Source organism: Anopheles maculipalpis, chromosome X (assembly GCF_943734695.1).
Source record: "Anopheles maculipalpis chromosome X, idAnoMacuDA_375_x, whole genome shotgun sequence".
NCBI classification, from domain to species: domain Eukaryota; kingdom Metazoa; phylum Arthropoda; class Insecta; order Diptera; family Culicidae; genus Anopheles; species Anopheles maculipalpis.
The window spans coordinates 4,337,565-4,357,502 of record NC_064870.1 but is presented as its reverse complement, the minus strand read 5'-3'; the positions used below and the strand labels follow the sequence as shown (position 1 = coordinate 4,357,502).

Genomic DNA, 19,938 nt, shown 5'->3' with positions numbered 1-19,938 from the left:
GCGCTTGGCAATAATCAGCAAATAGTGAGATTCTAATTATAGTCGGGCTGTTTTAGCCGCCTAATCTTTCGGGCCACGTATATTGAAGCGCTTCTTCAATAAACATATACCACTCGCCCGTAACGGTGCATGATGAATTGTTTACGTTGATGGTGTGGGGACAGATCAGTAGGCACCGAGCAACTGAGCCACTGAGAAGCACCCCGATCTACCCCCTTAAAACTGCAACCGGTGTTTCTACCATATAATGGATTTAAAGCACCTACCCTAAACAGGCCTTATTATTATTGACTTCGAAAAATATAAATAAATAAATAAACATTACACTTCCAATAATTTTATTCGAACCGCATTTCCGTTGAAGGTAAAATGTTATCAAAGCGGACGGGTGCAATGTTTGTCATAATAAATGGCAACGAAATCCTGGAATTGCTTATACGAAACGCTTCACCAGAAATACGCGTTTAAGGATACACGTTTCGGTGAGTCCTTGAAATTTAATTTGAATGACGCATTAAAGCAAGCAAGCAACAACAAAAAAAAACAAAACTGAAAATCAAAGGAAGGAATTATCCATCTGCAATCGATGGCGTAGGCCGGCATCGAGTGTGAGGTGTTTGGGGGTTTTTTTTTGCGTTCGTCTCTGGTTCTAGGATCGACAGATCGAATATTTGTCTTCCATTGCTTATGTACGCGATGTAAATAGAATTAATTGGAATTTATCCGAGCTTGGTTGGTTCCATTTTTAGTTGCGTTTTATTTTAACAAGTTCGTTGCCATTTTTGTATGCCTTTCGTCCTTCTTTTGATACGCAGAAGAACCTGTCAGCATGGTTACCTATTGTGCTGGTTGGTTGGTTAGTTAGTTTATAGACAGTTTGGCGTCTATTTGGGCGGCCGGCCCGGTGGTAGAGGCGACAGCGGCGCGGGTCTTTACATGGCAAGACCGGGGTTGAAATCTTCATCCGAACACCGTTTGCTTTTATTGATGACTTCACTATCCAACGACGTGCTATCAGCAAGTTTAATAAGCCATAAGTTGGCCGACGTTGGCCTAGTAAAGAAGTTAGTTGACTTTATTCGTCTCTTAGCATTTTCATATCACAATCAGCCAATCAATCAACGTTGCATTGCCTTGACCGAGCAACGATCCATTTACAGCCTACTATGATGTACTGCTTTAGCTCTATTTTCTATGCTCTAAGCTGGAAACTTCCCTTTAGATAATCGCCCTGAGTCTCGTCAGCGTGCATCTTAAAGAGATATCACTGTATTTATTAGTTATAAAAAGCTTTTGTCGAAAGGACTTCGATCTGTGGTATGCAGAATGGATGCAGTTGCAAATCACAGCATTCAATTTAATTAGATGCGCTAATGTACACACAAGTTCGCTAGTCTTGGACAGGACAAAGTAGTAAATGATCTTTGAAAAATGTTTTTCCACCAACCAACACAATGGTTCGGAGACTTTACGTCGCTTTTTCTTTACGTTAATAATGGATGCAACGCCTCGTGCAATGGCGCTGTCGTTTGCTGATGCTGCCAGGATGTTTCATTTCCGGTTTCCGGGATGTTGCAGTTTGAATAGCGCTACCGTTAGGTAGCAAAAAGGCAGCTAGTAGATAAGGAGGGGTGGCCAACGAAGGAGTAAAGCAATCCGGTACTGGCAGGATGCAGGACACGCTAATATGGAATGTCGATGTAACGAATGCGTTATTAGCCATTGGTGCACTGATTGGTGGGAAAGGCGGGGTTTGATGCGAACATATTGATTATATGATGCAGCAAAACAGGAAGCGCGTTTCTTGGGGGTGTAGGGAACGAACGGGATGTTAGAACTAAGTGGCACAAATGCCGCATATACAGCCACCGCATTCGCACGAGTTTCCGTTCTTTCACGTCACGCCGAATAATAATAGTAAGCGAATTTCTGGAAATGAAAGTAAGAAACATCAACGAGAAAGACGATGGTTGGAGGGGCTATATTACCAGCTTGCTTGCGTGATATACTGTGTTGGCACGTTAGGAGCGTAGGGACGCGAAGCCAAGCAGTGAGCGGCAGGGGTCGGGTTGGTGGAAAATCTGAGATATATTTATAAATGCCAACAAGTGCGCAAACCGATACGGCGCAGTAGCTATTAATAGCCTTTTTCACAATACATAGTATTCACCACACAGCCATATATACTACACAAAGCGGCTCACGTCCACCAATTACCACCATCCCAAGTGGTAGCGAACCCAGCAGCGCTAGCATAAACTGTGGCCAAAAACCTTCGAGCGCGAGGGGAAGGAAAATGTTGGAATGTGTTATAAAAAGGGAGCGCGTTTTTACTCGGCGTACATGGTACATCATAACAACACTCACCATCTGTCGGCGCGTGGTCGTCACTGCTATAACGTCCCCTGTACCGACCATTGCCCGCAAGTTTGCTGGCCTGCTGAGGCGCACATGCCGCTCCAAAAAGGATCTAATTGAATTGGAATCCTACCTCCAGCGGGCGTGTTATTTGCTGCTATTTTTTGTCCCCCTTTTTTTGCCCAGTTCCGTTCTCTATCTGCGATCGCCTGTCAAAAAAGCTTCAGGGTGTGCTGAAAGATTTGCACGCCATTGCTGAATGCAAGTTGTTGAATAATATTGCTCTGCCGCTTTACAATTCATCTATTTAACGGTTCGTGCTGGATGTATGGGAAAGATAATAGAAGAGCAAATAGGCTCGCCAGGTTGAGCCTGATAGGCTGGTCATGTCATGAGAATTGCACTGGACGACTCATACCTTAAAAGAACTGCGGAGGCGTGGTGGACCCAAATTGGCTGAAATGGAGTGATGGTGGTATTCTGTGCACTAAAAACCGTGCCGCTAGACCGTGATTTGTTTCGAGGATCTCTGCAGACGGTGCTTGGGACCACGGGATTTCGAGCCGGTTCTTAGATATCCAGGACAGAGGTGATTTGTGCAGTCCTGACGGCTCTTAATTTACTAGGGCCGGTGCTGAGGCGACAACTGCTCCAGTCTACTAACCTACTATCATATGCCTAACCAACTACACGTTAACTATCGGGCTCGGAAGCTGTACGACAAGCTGCTGTGTCGCCAATCGTCGTGCATCGCGATGGACGATGAGTCGTACGTAAATTTTGACTAAAAAAACTCTTCCATGTTGTCAATACTACACCGTGTCTGAAAACCAGGATGTCGAAGAAGTCGACAAATCTATATTTCTTTGAAAAATTTGGAAAAAAGGCGACGGTGTGGCAAACCATTTGCGAATGCGGGATGATGTCCGAACCGTGTCATCCAAACATCCAGGAGTGTTTGAATCGACGTTTGCTGCCCATGATACGAAAACATGCAGGTCCAGGTGTTGTTTCTGTTCACTATGCCAAAGACACGATCGCATGGTATGAAGAAGGCATGAGGCTACGGTACGTGCTGAAAGAAATTAATCCCCCGAACTGCCCTGAAGCCAGACCGATTGAGTTATTTTGGGCGTTATTCAAGAGAATCTGGAGAAAGCATTTTAAAGCTGCGGAGAACATCGACATTTTTCAAAAAGGCTGGAAGACAGTGTCGAAAATCGTTTGGGACAAGTCTGTGCTGAACCTGATGGGAGGCGTCAGATCAAAAGTGCGATCATTAGTATACGATTGAATTCTTTTATTTTATTTTTTTAGAAATAGCTCAGAACACGTCTCGAACAGTTAAGAACAGCTTTATTGTCTAATTTTTTAATCGTACTTATACTTTCGGGGGCACTCTTTAGATGGCCGACGTAATCTAGTCGAAGTTCGTTAAGCCAAGCAGAAGAAGGACTGTTCTAAATTCCATATGCTCCCTCGCAATTTGTAAATTGTTATACGATGTATAAACAACACGGAATGGAGGCCTCGGCATTTCTGGTGGGCCATTCTCTCCTTCCGCCCAACTCACCAAGTTTTGCAGATTCGATGGAGTGGTTGGCCACCAACTTCTATTTCGTTTAGCGACGTCACTGCCTGTGTGCTAAACATGTTTAGAACTAATTGGAACCGATTATTCAACTTTGGATGCAATCCAAGTTGAGGGAGTGAAAAAAAATTGGCTTAACCCTTTCGTGATTTTAGTATCCACTTAGTTAGTGTACAAGAAATATGTCAAAAAGGTTCATTTTGCACAAACAAAAGTTTACGACCCTACACAGACAGGGGAGTTTTGTTGGGTATCACAGAACGGATAACTTCATTTGTGCTATTGTGAAGGTTTGTGCTCCTTTTTTCTTCTTAGACTAAAAAAACAAGCTCTCCGAGATTATGCCGGTCTGTACTGTGTTGTAATGATGGCATTTGGATAATGAGTCCTCACTACGCGGGAATGGTACACGAATGGGATTGAAATTTTGGCTATGCCGTTTGGAGATGATCGGGGTTGTCACACTATATTCGGCGTCTCCGGCTGTGCTTTTTTTATTCCTTCTTGTTTTTGCTTAACGACCTCTGGTGTAGGTCTCTTCTCGCCATCCATCGAATGGCTTTTACTGGACTTGCTTGCTGATATACCACGTAGCTGGGTGAGACTTGAACCCCGGTCCTGCCATGTGCAGATCCGCGTCGTTGTCGCCTCTGCTATCGAGCCGCCCCTCTATGTTTTGTATATGATGTCTATATTAACCTTAATACTGTATTCGGTGTATTACTAGAATTGTTTTATATGAAAGCGGCAGCGTTCGGCTGCTGATAACACACAACTCCTTTGCACAACGCCAGCAATCCAGCGTGCGAATAGATCCATCACACGCCTCATTAATTGAAAAACTATTTGGTTTCAACGGGGTGTACGATACATCAGAACACATTTCCAGAATGTAGATAAAGCAGTAGACAAACCATATTCGTTAAATGGGACATTAATGCGTGCTTGAGAATCCAAAAAAAAAAACTACAGTCAGCATGTTGAGTACCACGACACTGGCAGAACCAACCAAAGATGAGCAAAGAGTAACCACATTGCGGAGAGAAGGCCGAAGAGAACGAGAGTGTAGTTGAGCAGTTTACCATATTGCTGCTGAATTCTGTTGTTGTTGTAAGACAATATAGTGTCAGCAAAGAGTCGTTGCATGTTACTACCTTGCCTACTATTTATCAATCCATGTTGTATCATTGCGTAGTAGTGCAGTAGTAGTAGCTCACTATATACGGTTCTCCCTCGATTGCTACTACTCGGTCTCACCGTACGCGTAGGCTTTTGCTATGGACAGTGTAAAGAGTACAGGGATTGCTCCAAAATGGACTTTCGGTTATCGGTATATGCTCGACGGAGCACCGTAGGGTAATCCGTTAGGTGTATATACATGTGTGTGTGTATGTATGTTTCGTGAGAGCACTCCTGGGAACTCAAACGCGTGCACCACCGCAACCACCGACGCATACAAGAGGGCATAGAAATTATGATACACATTGCCACACACATTGAACCAACGTCTGCAAACTCGAACAGAGCGCGTCTTGATGATAGCACGCTGCTAATTGTCAGCAGGGGTCGATAAATATAGCTAATTTCCTCACCCTACCGAATGTTTGCAGGCAGTGGTTGTGGCTGGTTGCCGTTGCAGCGCATTCTCCACAACTGTTGTGGCACATTTCGGGCCCTTTTCGGTTCGTACCGATTTTTGACGGCGCTTCGCGCAGTTATCTCCCTATCCGGACTATAGCTTCGCATGTGGAAAAGGGTGCTCACTGATTACCGGGGGCTGTTTTGAGTGGTGCGACTCTCACGAGTGATATCAAGAGAGAGAGAGAGCGCATTGGGGGTGCTACATGTTGATCGCCGCCGTTTCCGTGTGCGTATTGTCAGTGGTACGCTCCAAACGATCAGACGTGTCGCGGTCGCGCCGGAAAAGTGCCCACAGTTTCTTTTTGAACAGTTTCCAAAACAGTTGGGAGTGTTGTTGGTTTCCTATATGTGCTCCATGGTGCGTGAGGGCTGGCGGATCCCGCACCCAATATATTAAGCTTTTACCTTTCATCCCAGTCCCAGTCCTACGTGTGCGTGTGCATTTGTGTCTGTGTGCGTGTGCATTTTTGCGCTCCCTTTTTTTGTTGGGTCCCTTTCTTTTTCTCTCGCTGTATGTGGTTGTTGGGGTGTTTGGGAGGGGGTGGATGGGGTGGTGGGTGGGTTTTGGTCTGTTGTTTTTCGCTTACTCGCTCTGTTTCGTTACCTCTTCTTCTACACTCTGTCTCTTTCACTCCCCCCTCTCTCTCTCTCTCTCTCTCTCTCTCGCTCTCTCTCTCTCTCTTTCTCGCTCTATCTCTCACACATCCCACAATTAGGGCCTCATAGCTTTTGAGTGAAAGGAACTATCTGGTCTGAGCAGTCAGTGCTGGCTGCCCCTTATATGGTTACTAGACTATTATCAAGCTAACCAACACTTCATTTCTGGATCCCGATACCAACCAACCGGCCATAACCACAAGAGGCACCAACAGACGAGTTTGAGCGCAAGACCTATCAAAAAGACAAGATTTCTGAACGCGTTGTGTTGGCTGTTTCGGGGTTTTTCTACCCCTAACGGTTCTCCGTTATGTATTGGTGCATAAAAGCGTGCGGGTACTACCACACCACAACCTGCTGCTACATATATTAGCGGGTTGTATTTAATAATAATCATTTCGTCTCGGGAATAATTATTATTCACGCTCCCTAGCAGGCGCTGGTAGCGAAGAAATGACGTTCGTTTTGTGGTACAGTGCTGTCTCGTGCAAAAAGCTGGCGGTGGGTGTATTGTGTTGTCTGACGAATTGCTGTTTCGGTTAAAGAAAACAAAAACCAAAACGTTGCTATACTTAGCACTAAACAACAAATAATGCTTTGGACGTTTTCTTCGCGCTGTACGATACTGCAAAGGCAACTATTTGATGCGTAAAATGTGTGCAACAAATAAAGAACAGCTATTCTGTCAAGCTCTATAATTATTGACTGCTCGGGTATATGCGAGTGGTTGTGATTGTTAGTAAATAAACATACATTTGGCGGCCCATTGCTCACACATATGCTCAAGCAACGCGAAGTGTGAGCGCTGCAAATGCATCGAAACTTTGAACATAGAGAGTGTGTGTGTGAGAGAGAGACTGTGTGTGGCGTCAGCTCGAAGTCCGCCTTTGGTGGTTTCAATAACAGTTTATAAATGCAAGTTTTTTTCTACCAATAAAGTGCACAGCACTAAGCGCGTACATGAAAACAATCTTGCTTCTCTTAGTTCTTATCGCGACGATCAGCAGGTTGCCACAGACTGTGTTATATTTGTGAAAAAATGGGAAAACGAAATAACAAACATTAGGGTCTTTGATGTTTGTTTTTGAATGTGTGTTTTGTCCAAACTTAGCCAGCGTCGAAATCTTTTAGATTATTGTCCAAAAAAAAAACCAAAAGTTGCATTTGGACAGATGTCAGAAAAATAGTTTGTTTTGGTTATATGTGGGAGATTTTTTTTTTGCAAGGTCAGCTTATGTCAACAATGCTCTTGAAATGTAAACAAAAGATTGTTTTCAAGACTATGTAAAGTGTCATTGGGGTGGGAGGCGACAACGGCGCAGGTCTTTACACGTCAGGACCCGGGGTTCAACTCCCATCCGGATACCGTTCCGTCGTAGAATCCGGCGATGGCCGGCGTGACCTTAGTGGTCGTTAAGCTCTTGGCTTAAGAAAGAGTAGGACAAATATGACATGAAAAGCAGAATTATTGAACAGGATATTGATAAATTCTACGATTTTTCAAATTAATGGTGAAATATATTGAACGTTCGCTGGCAGCTGTTAGTCAGAACTCGATCTCTTTAGGCTTCAAGCTTTAAGCTTAGGATTAAAGATACTGCAGAGGAGAAATGCAATGTATGGAGCATGTGTTATGGCGCCGCTCTTTTACACGACAGAACTTGGCATAAAATTCCATCCGGTGGGCAAAACTTACTATCCAGACCGGGACCGGATATCGAATCTCTGTCCCACGATCATCTACCCATACTATACAGCCTCGAGTATAATCACATCAAGGAAGCTAGAAACGGCTCCTCTAGATCCAGACACCTTGTGGTGTCAAAACAGAAGAAGAATGTCTATAACGTTAGTAGAAATTTAAATCCTTCAGATGAGGCTTTTTGTTGATTCGTAGCTTTAAGGACGGTCCGGAGGACGATGCCGGTCCTCCTCACCCAGCAGGGCCGGTTCGGGTATAACATCATTTCCTGGGTTCATCTTTCCCATACGCTGGACTGATAATCGTAAAATTAAATCAAAGAAGCCTGTGAGATGGTACCCTGAGATCTCTCGTGCTTGTAGTGGCAAATAATCTGGAGCATCTAATTCTAAACAAGCTGCGTTTTGGGCGATTTTTTGAAGAACTGTATTAGCCTCTGGATCTGCAGGTTGCATGGGGATGTTAAATTCGTACTTACTATTCGTCAGGATGTACGATTGTATCCTAACAAAATAAAGATTCTTTTTCGCTTGATGACTAAGTAGCAGGACAGTTAGTCCCTCGGTCACGTTCGCTAAGATTCACATTGAACGCTTCTTACCCTTCGCTAGAAATTTGTTCTCATGCCTGAGGACGTTGTCCGATGTTTTGTTGCAAATAGACGTAACATGCCAGCGAAGACTACAAACTCTATCGGTAAATCGACAGCAAGTAGCGTTTGTGTTGGGTTGGCCCATCTACCGATCTGATAAGCATCTTGGTAGAATACAGATGCAGTTGAAAGGTTAAACAGTCGCGTTCAATCTAGTTTGCTTTATAGAATGTCCAGCATTGATGCCTGCAAAACAAATTAACTACGGGCTACATGTTTAAGTGAGTGAGTGGGATGCTATTTTGACGCACACAAGTAACTTGAAGTGTGGTCGAACTGAGCCCGAAATGGTCTTCCAAAAAGTGGTTCCAGAGTCGAAGCGTGATCGAGATCGTTCCGCGCGTCAAATTCACCACCAGAGCTCGGAACTGCTCGGTGTTTGATCCAATGTGTGGGAAAAGTATGCGTGGCCTCACAGCTGGTGGAGAACGATAAAGAGAAGGGGAGCGGGGAGGCGTTAGGAGTTGTGGAAGGTTAAAGGGGGCTTGGAGGGGTTGGAAGAGGTGATGTGAAACATAAAGTGAGTGAATGGGAAGAAGAGAGAGAGAGAGAGAATACGTAACGTTTTAAGAGTCATACCAAGGGATAAGGAGGAATCTGCTGGATTCCGGAATATGGTATGAGGCGGCTCCACTTCCATACAACACAAAAATAAGGGCAAAGGTGTGCGTGTGCGCTCTCTGCAATATGTGTATGTATGAGTTGTATATATTGCGTACCATTATAGGGAGAAACCTGCCGTCACGGTTTATTTTGGAGATTTGATCGATGGAAAATGCTCCATAATGTTAAATGTGGAAAGATGTGTATGTGTGTGTGTGCCCGAGTGGGAGGAGCATGGCAAAGAGAGGTGAAGCTGTGGGGTTTGCTAATATGTTAAGGTGTGCGTATTCCCTTAAGGTTGATAATTGACTTAAAAGAAACAAAACAAAAGCGAGTGAGGAAGACACGAATTTGGCAACAACAAAAAAGGTGCGAACAATGTGCAAGATAGTGACTGTGTGCTGATTGAAAGAAATAGAACCAGACGTCATGGAGCAGCAGTATAATTTGGTTGGCTGTTGTTGTTTCGCTGTTTGCGTCATACTTCTTCTACTATCAACATTAGCAACAGTATAGCCCCAGCAGCAACACGTTCGACAACAATCAACACACTCTCGCACACGGACGGACGGTGTAGTGTGTATGCACACGCACTCAGCAACCAAACGTGGAGCCTTGTAACCGAGAGACAGACAGAGAGAAGCCGAGAGAGATACAAGCAACAAAAAAAAAGTGAAATGTTTATGAGCCACAAATGCTACGGAATGCCGCAATACATACACTCCGGCTGTTTTCTCTCTCTCTCTCTCGCTTCGTCTTTGTGTGTAATTTAGATATTGCAAAAAGTAATAATGCGTATCCCACAATGCTTTTGTGATATGATTGGCAAGTGGTGCAGGTGATAAACCCTGGTAAGGTCTATCGTCACCGAGCGTCTTAAAACTGCACTATTATAATCATAATCACTAAAAAGATTTTTTTTGGGGAGATCATCCACTAGCATAACCACTATGAAGGGTTTTGTCAATACTAATTTGCCTTACTAGTGCCTTAATAGAGCAAATTTTGTCAATAGGGAAAGCAACGTTTAACAACAAATTCCACGGCTGCAAACCAAGCCGGTCCGAGACTCTCACACTGACCGCACGGTGTTCGTCTATGTTGCGCTGTGCGAAACGTGCACGTCAACACCATAAAGCATATTTTCTAGGTGCGAAAAAAGCTTTTCCCTATTTCGCTCTCTATCTCTCTTTCGAGATCTCCCATGCGTGACTCTCCTTGCGCTGTGTTTAGTGCTCCTTCCCTCTATAGCGGTTTTGCGCTGAGTTTATATATAGATATTCGGTTAAACAGGCATTTGCATGGATATGGGATTTGACCTTGGCCGGCCCCACTACACACATACACACACACACGCACACTTTATGGTCTTTTGGTGTTGATCATTCTGGGGTGAGTTGTGGCGTAATTTAAGCTTTAGCGCAATAGTTCTAATCCTTTCGCCTATTAATGCCTGCTGAAGCAAGAATGCGTATACAATCCAGATTGATCCATAAAAGCAACAACCGATAGGAGTTAGCAACGTCTATTGTTTTCTCTTGATGTGTACCGCCAACTGTTTCTGCCGCACTTACCAATGCATTTCAACAGCATAGGGGGAGAAGGAGAGCGGGAGGGGTATACATATTTTAATACCAGTTTTAATTGTTGATCGACACATTTTTCCAGTTTTCGCCCATTTTTAGACGAATTGTTGATGGCAGTCTGGTAACTAACAACATTTGCCAACAAGAAGACACACATATGTACACCTATACAGTTTACCCAACGATGGCGATGACGGAATAGCGTCAAGCGTTTGATCGAGGGCGCTAGAGGACACACCGCGGTCGAAGGGGGAAACGGCAGGCGGTGGGGGCGGGAGGCTAGCGCATTGGCATGGTTTAAAGGGCAGAGTCTATCGATTGGTGGCTAAAAATAGCTTCTCCAGGCGTACCTTTTATTTTATTGCGTATATGAAGCACTCAACAAACGCCCCCACACATACACCAACAGCGAAACCCACCCGCCCACAAACCACCCAAACACCTACATGCGAGTGTTGGCGCGTTCGTGAGAAGCTCCCTCTACATACTGAGGCAGCTACACATATCCTGAAACAGGGTAGACGTAGGTTCACGCGCTCAGTGGTGAGACAAACCTGTAGTAGTCACACTGTATAGTGTACGGACTCAGAAACAGACACACACTTACTCGGTTTGGGGATAATATCTCGACTGTCGCATCCTTATGAGTCGTCCCGAATACGATTGATTTAAATTGTTTGCCTTGTTCTTTGCTTGAAGGCTTCTTGCCATATCCTGCCGAAATTGCTCGGTTCCTTCTAATACAAATCTCAAAAAAAAAAAATCCAAAATAAAAACACATTCTGTGGGGTTCAATATCGCCAAACATCTCTCAGCCCAATCCAGCACGCAGTTTCAATTAATCTAACGGGTTTTTTGGTTGCTTTATTTTGTTAGAAATGGCACGTGATTCGACCATGGGAAGAGACCGAGTACTAGTTGTACCGAACACCGGTATCGCGCTCAACAGTAGCTCATCGTCACAGATAACAGCACCGGCCGACATTAGCCAGCAAATTCTAGAGGTAAGCTAAGCTTGTAGTAAAGGATACGTGCGGATTGCCTAGCCCAAGCATCAGTCTCGCTAATCTTTTCGTTCGGTTCTCTTACTTCTCCTGCTAACTAGCTGCAAAAAGAGCAAGAGCTGGAGAAGCAAAAGCTTTGGCATGCGTTTCAGGAGAAGAATAAAGAACTCGAGATGCAGCATCGGCAGCAGCTGGAGCATAAATTTCAGGTATCTAAACGCACACACGCATTCGGCGCGAGAGTATGATATTTTTTAAACTTTGCTTCTGTTTTCATTAATTTACTTTGTTTCTTGTTCCAGGAGTTGCGTGATCAAAGGATAGCGGAGGAAGCTGCACAGCAGCGGGAACGGCGTGAACGCGAAGCAATCAAGCGCAAGGAGAAACACGAATGCTGTGCAAATGCAAGCTCGGAGGTGAAACAAAAACTACAGGTAATTATGTGTTGGATGTTATTCGTGTTCGGTTTTGGGGTGGTGGCCGGTGGCCATCTTCACACGACGGGACCAGGTACCAAATCCCATCCGAGGACCGTTCATCCGTAGGGAGGACTTTGACACGAATTATGTGTTTAACAGTCTACAAGTCTACTAAGCGTTTGTTCCAACGAGCGACTCTGAGCTCTGAGCGACTCTGTAGCACTGTAATTTTCTTCACTCTTAAAACATGGTCTTAAAACATGAATATTTTGCTGTGATAAATGTTGTTGTGTTTCAAGTTCAATTGAACATGACCAGCAACTTTTCGAACTGTCAAAATCCATACATATCGCCAGATCATCACGACCTAGGAGGATGTAACGCCAAAAAGATAAAGATGTGATTGGTTTTATCCCTAATCAATACCAAGTAGGCTACTCAAACATCCAATGTGTTAACGTAACTTTTCCGGTTGCTTCTGTCTTTTCCACAGACTTTTTTAATACAGAAAAAACAAGCCGCTGCATCGAATGGACTATCTTCACCGGTGCCCTACAGAAATTGGTAAACCATTTTTAAGATACATTCAAGGCTTATAGCCCTCTAAGTTAGAGGAAATGTAGCTTATCTTCACACAAACTTCTTATAGTTTAAAAGACTACATTAATCCTTAAATTGATAACGCTCATGACTGTCATCTTTCTGTCATCTGCCATCTTTCTCCAGGGGCGTCGTAAAATCATCATCCGGTGAATCGCTCCCAGGTGGTGCCGTTGCAGCGGGTGTTAGTTCGCATCCTTACAAAATCCCTCCACCTCCGAGTTCTATCTCGAAGTATGATCCAGATTTTCCATTGCGCAAAACCGGTAAGATGTTCGTTTATTTTCTGTTTTCAACTTGTACTTCCACAGTACAATGCTCCAATTGCACATTCTGCCTACAAACCAACGAACGATATGCGCATCTTCATCTGAGTGTTCTTGTGTTGCTGTGCTGCCCTATCCCACTATCCACACCAAAATAAGTTTTTTTACTCGTTTCCGTGCGCGTGTTTAATGTTAGAAAAATGTACAGCACCAAAAAGGATATTTGACATTCTGTGCTACAATTTCAATTTGATTTCGCATTGCATCTTCAAAAAACCTTTCAAGAGTTTCTTGCATGAATCCGTTCAGATTAACATTAACACAATAATAATTGTTCTAATGCTTAGTTTTGTTTGGATTGTTTTGCAAATAGAAGTATGATTGAACCATACAACAACGAATCTGCTTTTAAAACGTTTTCCTTCTCGATCCCTGTTTTTATTCCGAAATCATTCTCCCAACGTTCTTTCCATTCCTTCGAACCTTATCCTCTTGTTTCTATCAACGCACTCACACACTCATTCAAAAACTTACACATAAACAGCAGTATATATACATAATTTCTTATGTATATATACTGTACATATATATATACATATATATATATATATATATATATATATATATATATATATATATATATATATATATATATATATATATATATATATGTGAGGAAAATTTCCCGCTTTTACTGATACCGAAGTACTGACTCACTAACTGACTACCGCCGCAGCATCCGAACCGAACTTGCTGAAAATCCGTCTCAAGCAGCGCGTTATCGAGAAGCGTTCACTGAATGGGCCACTGGCTGCCCGACGCCAGGAGCGTTTGCGCCGACTCCAGAAGCAGCAGCACAACCAGGCGCTCGCGCAAACAAGTACGTATTTGTCTGCACCTTTGTTGCAATGTTTCCTACCTTTATTTTCCAGTTTGTACATGCAGAGTGAATATCGACAAGCGATATATAGGACGGGTGGCGCTATGGACCATTCGGCTAGTTACGTAAACCGTTAGGTGGTTGTACTATTCTGCTTTTTTTTGTTTTTGTTTGTTGTTTTGCATTATCTATTATAAAGTGTTTCTAAGCAATCGCGTAAGCCCGTATCCTGCTGGCCCTGTAACAAGAAGGTTGAAATGATAAACATCTTGCTCCAAAATGCGCGTGCGTGTGTGCGTATTACCGTTTGACTAACATCCGTAATCCGTAATTGCTATGTAAGAGTTTGTTTTTGCTGTCTATGTCGCTGCCCAAGATATATCAAATTGCCTGCAATCACATCCTAAACTAGACACATTTCTATCTACTTCGTACTTGTCCGGTATCTCCTGATCTATTTAAGTTATATTCATACCACGTTTTCGTACTCATCCTATTCATTGATTCAGATTGTGCTGGAACAGCTAGCATCACCACAACCGATTCCGGCCCGAACTCTCCTCCAACCGTCGGAAGCCGTGCCTCACCCACCAACGCACCGATACAGGAAGAGAACGAAGATCCACAGTACGGTTCGGGAACATCTCGCGCGAGCATCAACGATTTGTCACTGTTCAGCTCACCGTCGATGCCCAACATTTCCCTCGGTCGGCCACATCTCGGCACGTCTGTCGGCACCGTTGCTCATCTGGTAAATTTTGTCAAGCTATGCGTGTTTGCTGCTGGTTCCTTTAATGTATCCTTCCGCATTCTTCAGACTATCAACGCAGCCAGACCGACGCATCTCGGAATAGGCAGCATCGGCGGCCAGGGTGCAAGCGTACCCTTCGTTAACCCAATGCTGGATATCACAGAGCAACAACAGTGTAACCAAAACGTTGCAGCTGTAGCTGCTGCTGCAGCAGCAGCAGCCGCCGCCGCTGCTGCCAGCGGTGTTGTTGGGTTGGAGCGGGCACACCTCACCGGTGCGTTCTCGTCCTCATCGGGGCCCGGCTCTTCCAGCGTGTATCATCAGCCTTCAATCACGGATGCACATGTGGCCCAGGCTCGGCTTCACAAGCAGGGCCATCGGCCACTCGGGCGCACGCAATCGGCACCGTTGCCGCTCGGGCATCCGATGTTGGCCGGTGCAAATAGTGTAGCAGCGGCCGCCATGATGAACATCAGCCAGACACACTTTGAAAACAGCGAGGTAAATATTGAACATATGCTTTTTCTCCTATTGAGACCGATTGAGATTGACGTTTAAGACGAAAGGCGTTCATTATTAGCAGCAAAACATTATTCCAAAAGATACGCCAAAGCAGAAGTATCCGTGTGATTATATTCCAGTGAGCAACGGCTCTTCATATTCCTTCTCTTCAACCCTTTTTTTGTTACAGGCTGAACGACAAGCATACGAGCAGCATTTATTGATGAAACAAAAGATTCGCCAGACGGCGCTTACACGCGCGGCTAACTGCGTCAACCGAGAACCGCAGTTACGCGAAGAGGTGGAATCGAACGAGGTGATCGACCTGACGGACAAAAAGCAACCACCCAAGACAGTGCTGACCAGCAGTGTCATTAAGAGCACCTCCCAATCGCACCTGCTGTCCCATCAGTCATCGCACGACGACCTTGCCAGCCATACAGCGGCCCAACAGCAGCAACATCTGTCCGAACTTATACATCAGCAGCAGCAGCAGCAGCAACACTATCATCGAGAGCGCGAACTGTTTATGCGACGATCGATACAGCTGTCTGTTTTGGAGGATCCTTATACGCACCATGCGTCTGGTGGTGGCGGTGGTGCTGCTGCTGCTGCTGCAGCGACAGCGGCAGCAAACCTGCTTCGACCGCTTTCGCGCACATCCTCCAGCCCACTGGTACACCTTAGCTCCATCGGTGGAGGAAGTACTGGGCACCAAACGACCCAGCAAAGCATGTTCTCCGATACCGGACAATCGTCCTCTACCGGTGGGGACGATGATTTGCCACCTCCGGTTAACTTGACCGTGCAGAACCGCAGCCGTTCGCTGTTGAGCTACACGCACGAAGGTTTGGCCGCATCGATGGTCGGTGGTGCAACCGGCTCGACGGCCATCGGTTCAGCGGCGACGACTGGTTCATCCTCCACATCCGGTAGTCCGCCGGTCGGGATGGTACTGCAACTGACTACCTCCTCGTCCGCGTCGGCCATTATTGGGGCGAGCCGCGAGCAAAAAATGCGCACAACCACCACCGGGCTCGCGTTCGACAGCTTGATGCTGAAGCACGTGTGTGCGTGCGGCGACAATGCGAACCATCCGGAGCATAGCGGCCGTTTGCAAAGCATCTGGGCACGTTTGCTCGGTACCGGGCTGGCGATCCGCTGCGACAAGCTGCGATCGCGCAAAGCGACCCAGGAAGAGCTGCAGACGGTACACACGGAAGGGCACGCCCTACTGTTCGGCACGAGCCAGCTGAACAGACAGAAGGTGGACACGAGTCGGGTAAGCTTTGTGCGGCTGGCGTGTGGTGGCGTCGGTGTCGATCTGGACACGACCTGGAACGAGCATCACACAGCAGCGGCGGCACGTATGGCGGCCGGGTGCGTCATTGACCTGAGCTACAAGGTGGCGCGGGGTGAAAATCGGAACGGGTTCGCGGTGGTACGGCCCCCGGGCCATCATGCCGAGGCGGACGCGGCGATGGGTTTCTGCTTCTTCAATTCGATAGCGCTGGCCGCCCGATTGTTGCGGCACAGAATGCCGCACGAGATGCGCCGCGTCCTGATCGTCGACTGGGACGTACACCATGGCAACGGTACGCAGCAAGCGTTCTACGATGACGCGTCCGTACTGTACCTGTCCGTCCACCGACACGACGACGGTAACTTCTTCCCTGGTACGGGTGGACCGGCCGAGTGTGGAGTGGGTGCCGGCCTCGGTTACAACGTAAACGTGGCCTGGTCCGGCGGTGTCAATCCACCGTTGGGTGATGCGGAGTATCTGGCAGCATTTCGTACTGTGGTGATGCCGATTGCACGTGATTTTGCCCCAGACATTGTGCTCGTGTCGGCCGGGTTTGATGCTGCCGTCGGACATCCGGCCCCACTCGGTGGGTACGTCGTTTCGCCAGCCTGCTTCGGATATTTGACGCGTGAGTTAATGCAGCTCGCAAACGGCAAGGTAAGTGTACAAATGGGTGAGCAAAAGGGTTTTTTTTTAAATTTGTTTATTTGATAAGAATGTCTACCTTAAAGGTTTAAAATACTAGAGTACACCTAGTATCCCGAGTTATGTGAATAATGCAATGTGGCTTAAGGAATAAATCTTGCAGAACCTATGAAATTTGGCTCCCTGCGTATCATCTCCGAATCCGACATAATTCACTAACAGACCGTACTTAATGTTGTTCCCTTTGTTTCGCCTCATCTAGATTGTGCTTGCACTGGAAGGAGGCTACGATTTGCCAGCGATTTGCGATTCGGCGGAAGAGTGCGTACGGGCGTTACTGGGCGACAGCACCACCTCCACGATTGCCCCGTCCGAGCTGGCACGACCACCGTGCCAGGCAGCGGTTGAAACGCTACAGAAAACGATCGCCATTCAAGTGTCGCACTGGCCGTGCGTCAAACGTTTCGCGCACACCGTCGGACTGTCCGCGCTCCAGGCGCACAGCAGCGAGCGAGAAGAGTCGGACACAGTCACTGCGATGGCGGGACTGTCGATGCAGTCGCTGAAGAGGTACTAATGTCGGCGACGCACTACACAACAAAGTTGGCAAATTTTTTTTTAACCCAAATGCCATATTTTCTATCTCTCTCGTTTCTAGAACATCCGATGTGTCCTGCGAAGACTCCGAGGAACCGATGGACCAAGATGAGTCCAAATAATTTTCTATATGTATTTGTGTTTGTGTGTGTGTGTGAGTGGGTGGGTGGTTGTGTGTAGGCGCGCGCACATTTAAGCGTGTGAAAAGTTTACTATGTTAGCCACCGAACCGATTGGCGATCGGTTGACGACGACGACGATACAAAGCAGCAAACCACCGTGTGTTGTTGTGGTGGACATTTTTGTTGTTGGAATAGTTACACGTTACCGTACGTGCGGGATATGATACGGCTATGTATGTTTGATTAGTAATCGTCTTTGGGACATTCAAACGATTTTTTATTGTGTATGTGTGTGTTTGTGTGTGAGTATGTGTCGTGTGCATATCAGCCCTTAGCATACAACTTTGTCAGTCACACACACGCGCGCGCGCGCGCACTACTACCCCGAACGGGAAGAGTGGATTGATGTAATGATGTTTAAATGTAACGCTGATTTCTGTTGTATTCAATGACTGAATATGCAGAAAAACCATTCAACGTGGCTAACCTATTTGAAGATCGGAGCTGTCCAGCATTGGAAAGGGGTTAATTATGGATGTTTTCATCTTGTTTTTCTTTCCTTGTATCTCTCCTAACACGCAGAACTACGCTTACCGAAGAGCATATTTTGTTAGAAACAATATATGCCCAAAATCGATCGTTTCAACTACGAGGTGAGGTGGTGAGAGTGTATGTGTGTGTGTGTGATAGGGTGCAAGTTATTAAGAGGGGATCTTTTGTTTCTTTATGAAAATGTGCAATTATTTAAGATGGGAAGGGATTGAATACTTAACAAATTGACAATGGATATACGTTTTCGATAAAAAAAAAACCGGGAACTCTAAACTAAAAGCTTGCATAACCCGCAGGCTGATCGTGTTTCACACGTACGAATCCTTCTTCATTGATATAATATAATGATTATATGGATGGATTTTTTGTCATATTTAATAGCGTTAGAATGAATTTGTTAAGCTGGTCCAATGCGGAAACGATACAGACAAAGAAAACAGACAAAAACACATAAAATATCAATGTATAAAACATAACAGTTGGAACGAGATGCACATGTTCGAAACTAATGTTTGCTGCTGGTATGTAAATGGAGCAAGAAATGATTTTTCGGCATTATACCTTTCCTTTCAATTTTCTGAACTGAATACACACAAAAACACACACACGCGCACGCAAACACATACATGCAAATTCCAGGGAAGGAGTGAGTTGATATATGTATTGGTAGACATTGTACAATTAACCAGACAAAACAAAACACTACAGTCAACTTAACCGTAGTTTGAGATCGGAACCGGATCTCAGCGCTGGACAAATAGCTAAATATATCAATAACAATCATGTTTTATGCCCTCTAATACAATTTAACAGCAACAACTCAAAGCGCTCATGGTTGAGATTTGTTTTTTTTTTAAACGAAAAGTAAAGCTTTAAACTGACACTTCTGCTGTGTGTAATTTACACTTATATTTTAGGATTTTTTTTTTGAAAAAGACAAACTAAATCTCCTTCAAGCACCATGACACAACAGCCCAACATACACTTAACCCCTTGCACGCACACAAACACACGTATTTGTATTTGACAAAAAAAAACGCACGTTCAAACGCTTGATATTGAAAATGGTTGGGTTCTTTGTTCGATATCTTTGGATGTATGATGTTTATGGATGAAGCTTTGAAGAGGAATGACAGGAAATTAAATTGATGTGTGAGAGGGTAAAATGTTCTCAAAAATGTTGCTAAACTAACAAACATAAAAAAAAACCAAAAGCTGCTACCGTGCATTGAAAAGCCTGGAGGCGAGACGCACGTACATACAACTACCCAAAACAAGCATAGAAGCTTCAAGATTTATACACGTACTATGATGGATGTGCGTGTGTGTTTGTGTATAGCTCTATATAATTAATAACAAAACATAAAGGGATGAGGTGCAACACCATCACCGCCACATGTTACGCAAATATTCCGTCTAAATTAATACCTACTAAGCGCATTGTAATTGATCGTACAACTTTTTTAACTAATAAAAATAGCAACAAAAAGGGAACCGAAAGGAAGATA

General features: G+C 45.0%; 1 protein-coding gene across 4 annotated transcripts in view; it reads left to right on the top strand.

The window, feature by feature from the left end:
- Positions 1-19,938, top strand: part of LOC126567383 (histone deacetylase 4) — a 171,247-nt gene that overhangs the window by 109,251 nt on the left and 42,058 nt on the right. For 3 of the 4 annotated variants that reach the window (XM_050223615.1, XM_050223630.1, XM_050223608.1), the window contains exons 2-12: positions 11,667-11,794; positions 11,896-12,003; positions 12,097-12,228; positions 12,707-12,777; positions 12,940-13,079; positions 13,816-13,959; positions 14,469-14,710; positions 14,777-15,211; positions 15,402-17,171; positions 17,422-17,729; positions 17,818-17,894. In XM_050223615.1, coding sequence (XP_050079572.1) covers positions 11,667-11,794; positions 11,896-12,003; positions 12,097-12,228; positions 12,707-12,777; positions 12,940-13,079; positions 13,816-13,959; positions 14,469-14,710; positions 14,777-15,211; positions 15,402-17,171; positions 17,422-17,729; positions 17,818-17,878 — 3,539 coding nt within the window. In that variant the 3' untranslated portion in view covers positions 17,879-17,894. Of the gene's footprint in view, positions 1-5,938; positions 5,949-11,666; positions 11,795-11,895; positions 12,004-12,096; positions 12,229-12,706; positions 12,778-12,939; positions 13,080-13,815; positions 13,960-14,468; positions 14,711-14,776; positions 15,212-15,401; positions 17,172-17,421; positions 17,730-17,817; positions 17,895-19,938 lie in introns of those variants that run through there. The other variant, XM_050223622.1, reaches the window with a different exon arrangement.